The sequence below is a fragment of the Epinephelus moara genome, chromosome 4 (genome assembly GCF_006386435.1).
Source record: "Epinephelus moara isolate mb chromosome 4, YSFRI_EMoa_1.0, whole genome shotgun sequence".
NCBI classification, from domain to species: domain Eukaryota; kingdom Metazoa; phylum Chordata; class Actinopteri; order Perciformes; family Serranidae; genus Epinephelus; species Epinephelus moara.
Genome location: NC_065509.1, coordinates 25,858,230 through 25,866,517, shown reverse-complemented (window position 1 = coordinate 25,866,517; position 8,288 = coordinate 25,858,230). Strand labels below are relative to the sequence as shown.

General features: G+C 39.9%; 1 protein-coding gene across 1 annotated transcript; it reads right to left on the bottom strand.

Moving 5' to 3' along the window:
* Positions 1-3,732: 3,732 nt before the first annotated feature.
* Positions 3,733-5,306, bottom strand: map1lc3cl (microtubule-associated protein 1 light chain 3 gamma, like). The gene is made up of 4 exons (XM_050042100.1): positions 5,111-5,306; positions 4,969-5,024; positions 4,768-4,874; positions 3,733-4,539 (listed from the first exon to the last, which is right to left on the bottom strand). Exons 1-4 carry the CDS (start codon positions 5,166-5,168, stop codon positions 4,350-4,352), a joined length of 411 nt encoding a protein of 136 aa, XP_049898057.1. The 5' UTR covers positions 5,169-5,306; the 3' UTR covers positions 3,733-4,349.
* Between the last annotated feature and the right edge of the window lie 2,982 nt (positions 5,307-8,288).

Sequence of the window (8,288 nt, the reverse complement as noted above, 5' to 3'; positions counted from 1 at the left end):
CTCATTTGGTATGTGGATGTTTATTGATTTTTTCCGATGATACATGACATTAATTAGAGTGACATGTTTGACGCACAGAGGAAAGACACAGTAATTAATGTTGGGACAATCAGAGCTTTTGTGGCTTTAATTTGTAGTCACAGTTTGTCAGTGAGGGTCACGCCAAGGACTGTGTCACGCTGAGATCATCCCTTTTATTCCTTTTATTTTGAAATGTCCTCATTTGTGATAGTTTCATTGAAGTGTGACGCCCTCTGTAGGACACAAAGAGTCACTGTCAGCCCTGCCACGGGACATATAAGGCCATTTGCCCATGACACGAGTCCCCTCTGCATATTTCTGAGGGCAAATTGAAAACAGCAGTGGAGGGAGACACTTGTGACTTTCTCTGGAGCTTTTTTAAGAACACATGGAGACAATTTACAGAGCCAGAAACTCACTCCAGGCTCAAGCAGACGAGCACAAATCATAAACAGAAAGACAGGAAGCTGTAGCTTTATTAAAGTCACATCTGGAGTCTGAATAGAGATGAAGCTGGCTGCTTATAACGTCACTCTACATTCACCTTGTTAACCTGCACTATTATATAACCTGAGCAAGTCCAAGTCTGCTCTGACGTCTGTTTGCATAATTCAAATATATGTAGGTGCAAGAAACTGAAATGCAAATCAGATGCACCTCAACGTTAGATGGTGAACCTTGCAGCAGCCAGGTGATTGATGCAAGGCCAAGAACGATGTAAACACATTCCCATACTGTATCTTAAACTACATGTATGTTTACATTTTTCCCACATCTGTGCCTCTGTCTCAACATCACCTGGTTGTTTTCAGCACCAGTCGTCCTCTGTAAAACACAATTTGATTCTCCACGCTGCACTCAGAGTCATGCGTCTCTCCCTCAGCAGCAGCACACTCAGCCCTGCGTGGAGACTCATTAAAATTCTGCACACTGACTCACTGGGTTATCAGTCCGCGTCAGACACACATGATGCTCACCAGCTGGGGTTTTTTTCTCCACAGTGGCGGCAGATTTCATCTTTGATGAAGTCCAGAGGCGCTCTCTTGTGTCTTGATCAGTTATTGCAGGTATTGTGTTTCGATAGACTCATGTAAAGGCCAGTTGTAACACTATGCACTGTATGGTTATGGACTGTCTGCGCCAAAACAGCAGCAGCACTTATAACAGCATTTCCAAACCTTTCTCTGTTGTGATACTTGGTGATCCCCTTGTGTCACAGGTGTGAATCAAAGAGTGATTTCTCTTCTTGGATTGTTTCATTTGAAGGATTCATGAAGCCTCAAGAGGTGAAATTATCCAGCATTTTGATACACACACAAAAAAATTGCAAAAACTATTTGTGTGAATCTGGTGACTTTACTTTTTATTAATTTTTCCCTAGGTGGCCCCTGAGCAGTGTCATAGTGGATGGTACACGTAGGTATAATGGGTATACCCACCTCTTATTCTGCCCATTTACGCCTACCTCATCAACCACCACTACACCACTGCCCCTGACTACACCATAGATCGGTGATGCTCAGTTTATGGCTCTCAGAATAAATTGATTCTCACTGGGGTATTTTGAAAACTTTGAAGAAGCATCAAAATAGGGCTTATCAATGAAACAAAGTGCCAGGGTAGGTTTCCCAGACCCCCCCAGCAGAGGTCTTGGCTGAGCTCCTCAAATAGAAACACCTCTGGTCTCCTGTTGTTTTGCACAGCTGTCCACTGTGCAAAACAAACTGAGTGTCCCTGCTGCAGAGCATAGGTTACAAAACATGCTGGACAGACTTCTATGAAGAGAGTGGTTAAGAATCATAAAGGAGGTATGAACAGAGGGATAAAATGGATCAAATAACAGCAATAAATATTTCATAATAAGTTGTGTAAAAACAGATACACAGTGGATGAAAAATCATCCATAATAAATCATTATATTATTAATTATTATATAAAATCCAAAGAAATAAAGTCATTCAGAAGACTTTCCCCCAAATCGGAGAAGAGGTCCAGACTAAAGCATCGGTCCTGAGCCAACAAACAAATCCTGGAGGGCGATACCTTACCACAGTGGACTGGGTTTGAGTCTGACCCAGGGTCTTCCCCTCTCTCTCCCCTTTCATGTTAGTTTCTAACAATCAATAAAGCATGAAAATGCCAAAAAAAGATCTTGTAAAAAAAGAAATCCTTTAAGTTTCTGTCAAAATGTTGTAAAGCACTGACTGTCTGTTGCATGTGATATGCTTTGCAGCATTTCTGTAGTTTACTGTAGTTTATGTAACCTTACAATTGGTTGAAATATCAATATATATGTTTGGTATCTTAAAGAAAAACAGTAAGTAAACTTATGCATTGAATTGTAGTCAAAATCATTGTGTTTTACTTTTTACAAAAATATATTTTCTTCAATAGAATTTCAAGAAACATAACATACACAACTATGTCAATATACAAACACACACACGACAAATAAAAAATACATTAAAATACTTAAAAAATATAAATAGAAACTAAAATAAAATAAATTTAAAAACTAATAATAATAATATATGGCACTTTTCTTGATACTCAAAGATGCTTTACAGATAACAAGAACAACAACAAAAAACAAACAAAAGAAAAACAAACAAAAATGAAATAATCCATAAGGAGGGAAACAATGCAGAGAGCCAGAAGAAGAAGAACACAGTGTTTTAGAGATTATAAGCAATTTACAGTCCAGCAGGGGTGGCAATTTGTCAAGATTCTTGACTATGTGATCTACACTTACATCATAATTCAACATCTTTCTCTGCATCATTTCAAACAGTGACTTCTGTATTTTCCCCTTTTTGTCTGATCTTGTGGAAATAAGCGCTGCAGCCTCAGTTTGTGACGAGCATTACTACTGACAGCATTAGATAATTTACAGCTGGCAGCAGCTTCAGGGTTCCTCTTGTTCCGCTCTGATAATACATTGACAGAAAGCTGCTTGAATGCCCACGGTGGTGTGAAGTGACTGTACGTCCCTGTGTGTGTTTGGATAGCTGTGTCACTCCCCCACTGCATGTATATCTCTCCTATACAGTGTTTCCTTTTTCCTGTCGTCCTCTGTTAGGACGTCACTGTCTTTTTCCCTCTTCCCTCCGTTTCTTCCACATGTTTACAGCAAGCAGCTTTTCCCCTGTTTTTCTGTGTCTTTGTTCTTCCTCTGTTTCCCCGTCACTCCCCCCTGACTCTTTCTCTTTACCCCCTTCTCTCTCACACACACTTCTATGTCTAAAAATAACCCCACCCAGCCCCCCTGACACACTGACCCCTGCAGGTAGTTGACTGGGTCAGGCTTATATAACACAGTCATGTGGAGGGAGTGCAAACTCTCAGAGGCAGGTGAGGAATGAGGCACCTGTGTGTGTGAGTACAAGTACATATGAGTAAAAGTACACTGTGAAATCATTGCACTTCAAGTGTAACAAACCCATAGATGCAACTGTGGTTAATACAGTGGAGCTTTAACCGCCCAAAAACCCCTAAAGGATCATTAAAAAACAGTGTCTAATGTTGAAGTTTTAACTAAACATACAGGATTAAACAGTTTGTCTGTGGTTTGACAAACTTCTCAACTGCTCAAGCTGCATTCAGTGACCCTAAAACATCTGGAGATCAAATTAAAAAACGCAGCAGTCACATGAGAAGGTGACATTTTCATCTTTTTCGAGCAGCAACATAATATCACAGAGAGTCAATAAATTAAAAGGACAAGAGTTTATTTTTTGGATACAGAACAAATCAGAGCAACAATCAATTGACATCCATTCTTTTTAAATAACTGCCTCAAGAGCCTGAAGCACAGATTCACATTTTTAGGGAAAGACGAGGATGAAGACTCAATCAAAGACAAGAGAGGCGGACGAGGGAGATAAGTGCTAAAAAGGAGTCTGATTACCAGCAAGACATTGACCCCGTTTGTGTGGCGTGGAGAAGAGTTGCTGTGGTTTCATACTGAACTGGCATTACAGCAGTGTGACAACAAGTGTGTTTGCATTGAAGCTCGATGTTTCGGAGGTAACTGAAGGGTAGATATGGACGTTTTTGATCAGTGAGGACATAAATAAACAGAAAAACATCACATTTTCTTTAAGATTTTGGAGCAACAGCCAATAACTTGCCAATCGAACAATCAATCTGTTTTAAAAACAGCATCATTGGGGTGAGTCTTGTCCATCCCAGTCTGGTTCAAGGTTTGAACGTCCAGGAAATCTCATGAGGTAGGCTGACATGCAGTTTGGGGCTCAAAAAACTGGACAAAAAGTCTCTGTCATGTGGTGTCTCCACTGATGATAAAGTTTATTTCATGTGCTTCAGGCTCAGCAGGGCGGCCTGGCTGCTGGTCGAGGTGCTCCGAACATCTCCTGGGAGGCGTAGGTGATGTAGAGGAAGCCGTCGGTGTCCCTGTGGCGGGAGTAAACCTCCCCCATGCTGGAGGACATGCAGGACATGCTCTTCTCTGCCACCAGGAGGAACAGAGCCTGGGTGGACTCCAAGGCAATCTTATTCCTGAAAGAAAGACAAAGACAGTTGGAGAGGTGGATGGAAAACAGCAGATGATTTTAGGACAAAGGAGTACGAGGGAGGAAGAGAGAGAACAATAGCAGAGCTGACAGCTTCGGGGGAGAATGGGGAGATAAGGGAGGGTTGGAGTGAGAAGGAAAGAGCTAGAAAACTCAAGCTGGCTGAGAGAAAGTCTGTTGATTCTACGAGCACACGGTGTCACAAATCATTTACCTGAGCAGGCAGAGGAACTGACCCAAGGTGAGCTCGAAGGGAACCAGGAACTTTGTTTTGTCCAACAGGGGGAGAGTCTTTTCACGGATGTAACGCTCAACAATCACCTGAACACAGAAACACTCATCAGGGGTCAGCTGGTGGTGCGTTCACATGCCATAGAAAGTTTAAAACTGGCTTTCTGTGTGCATGGAAACTTACCGGCAGTTTGTTGGGGAATTTAGTCCGAATGCTGCACACTTCATCTTTTCTTGTTTCTGAAAAGAAGTAAAGTATTTTATACAATTTGTAAAATCAGCATCAGCACATTATGATGTCATGCAAGTAACAAAATGTGACTTACCGAGGCATTTCCTTTGCTTAAAGGGCATCATTTCCATTGATTTCTCATAAGGAGCCATGTTTAGTTTGAAGCTTTGGGCGGTGTGCAGAGACCAGCGGTGATGGAGGCGGTGCGGCGGTCTTGCCCGGGCTGACGGTGAAGTCCCCTCGGGTGGAAATCAGCAAACCCCACTGAGCTGCTCCGACCGCTGGTGTTTTATAGGAGACAGGAGCAGGGAGGAGTCAACATGTGACACCAACACACACTGACACACTCCTCGTCCTGGTGGGCAGTGTGTGTGGATGCAGATTCACACATACTGGTTATCTCACAGGGCATTCTCACACATACTGGTGATATTGGGCGCCGCTGTCACGTACACATTCATAATGGGGGGTACGAATATGAAGACAGGAGTGTAATGAGGGCAGCCCACCATGTGAGGAACATAAACACCACATGATGTTCAGACAAACAGGGACACCAGACGCACCTGCTGCCACCTTTATCATGAGACGTGACCTTTGACCTCACTGCCACATTACAGTTGTCACACTATTGTTTCATCAAATTTGAGAACAATTATAATCAATAGTTACACTCACTGGAGTGATGATGTGAGTCATTATTCCACACTGCAGTGGTGGACGAAGTATTCAGCTCCTCTACTTATGTAAAAGCACCAATACCACCCTGTGAAAACACTCCGCTGCAGTTAAAATGTTACTTACGTAAAAGTATGTGAGTATGATCAGGAAAGATTACAAAATCAGTACAGATCTGATTAATAATACAAAATATAATCAACAAAATGTAGATTAAGTTAAAACTTTATTGATCCTCAGGGGCATGGACGGTTTACTCAATGGTCCTACTGGGAAAAAGCCCAGGGGGCAGGAGGCCCCCCTAATCTTCACCAGCAAATTGTCACTCAAATGAACACATACTGACCAGAAAGAGACTCCAAATGACCACAAAGAGACATAAAAAGACCAAAGAGATGTAAAGGCACTGAAAAGAGACACATAGTAATTACAAAAACTGGCAAAACAACCACAAAGAGAGACAAAACTACTACAAAGTGACACAAAAAGACTCAGATTTATTCCAATAAGATAGAAAATGACATAAAGAGACCCAAATACCTACAAAATTACCCCAAAGAGACACAAAACATCTTCAGAAAGACACAAAATGACCTTAAGGAGACAAAAACAATCCCAAAGAGTCACAAAATTACCTCAAAAAGACACAAAACAACCACAAGGACACACAAAATGACTTCAAAAAGACACAAAATTACATTAAGGAGACATAAAACAACCACAAGGAGACACAAAATGACTTCAAAAAGACACAAAATTACTACAAAAAGACACGAAATTACTACAGGGGGACACAAAATGACTTCAAAAAGATACAAAATTACCTCAAAGAGACACAAAATTACAAAAAAAAAGACAAAATTACTACAGGGAGACACAAAATGACTTAAAAAAGACACAGAATTACCTTAAAGAGACACAAAATTACTACAAAAAGGCACAAAATTACCTTAAGGAGACATAAAACAACCACAAGGAGACACAAAATGACTTCAAAAAGACACAAAATGACCTTAAAGAGACACAAAATTACTACAAAAAGACATGAAATTACTACAGGGAGACACAAAATGACTTCAAAAAGATACAAAATTACCTCAAAGAGCTACAGGGAGACACAAAATGACTTCAAAAAGATACAAAATTACCTCAAAGAGACACAAAATTACAAAAAAAAGACACAAAATTACCTCAAAGAGACACAAAATTACAAAAAAGGACATGAAATTACTACAGGGAGACACAAAATGACTTCAAAAAGACACAAAATGACTTCAAAAAGACACAAAATAACCTCAAAGAGACACAAAATTACTACAGGGAGACAGACACAAAATGACTTCAAAAAGACACAAAATTACTACAGGGAGACACAGAATGACTTAAAAAAGACACAAAATCATCTTAAGGAGACATAAAACAACCACAAGGACATACAAAATGGCTGCAAATGGACACAAAACAACAAAAAGATGCATAACAACTATAAAGATGTGCAAACCCACCGAAGTCTGTGTGTCTTTCTCCTGTGTCGATTCAAAAGCTACCCAGTAGTGTATGAAAAAATAAAAATGAACTTTATATTTACTAGCTGCAATGTTATTAATGATAATGAAATAATAATACATTATACTTATATAGCGCTTTTCATGGCACTCAAAGACGCTGTTAAAGTGATTGACACATGAATGCATGACTAGTTACAATCAATAATATAATGAATTGTCTATTATTCTGAAATGGGTCTCTCTGCATAATTAGTACAATTTTGAACACAAAACCTCAACATGTAACAGAGTACTTCTATATGGAGGTATTACTACTTTTACTTAAGTAGCTTACAAGATGTGAGTACTTTGTCTACCACTGCACACTCAGTTGCCAGTTTAAAATGTAAATGTAGCTAAACTAAAGCAGTCTGATACAACAACTCTGCTGTGGATCCAACCTTCAAAGAAGTTACAATCATCAGTTTTGTTAAACTATTTAAAAGAAGTTTTGTTGTGTGATGGTGCTGGAGGCTGCTGTTGAACTATGCAGCATTGTGCTTTTTCTCATATGCTGTCCTCTCCACTGTAAATAAACCCACAACTGTTTGTACACATAATTTAACCCAAATATGTAAAAGCCTTTTTCCTGTTACAGTTCAGGATCCAGCAGCCGGTAGAACAGATGGTTGTGGATGAAGATCACCCTCTGCTGGCTGAAAGGTGGCACTAGGGCAAAGTGCACTGCACCTGTCAAACTCACAGAATACACACACATAACTGACAAATCATTATCATATTAGATGTTTTTCCCCAGCAGCTTCACCATGAATTGGTCTAGCTGATAAAATCTGAATAATCGTCCTTTTTTTTACTTTGATATTCATAAATAGTATGACTTGTATGAGGTGTTTAAAGGAATGTAAATGCAGCTCAAGTCTGTACAACTTAAATGAGGACTATGCACCATTTGAACTCAACGTAAACTCAAATAATACAGTAAAATATAAAAAATAAAACACGTTTCATAAAACATGAAACATAGCCTATAACTGCAGATACCTGACAGCCATTACACCCAGAATTTGAGCTGCCATCATATGTCCT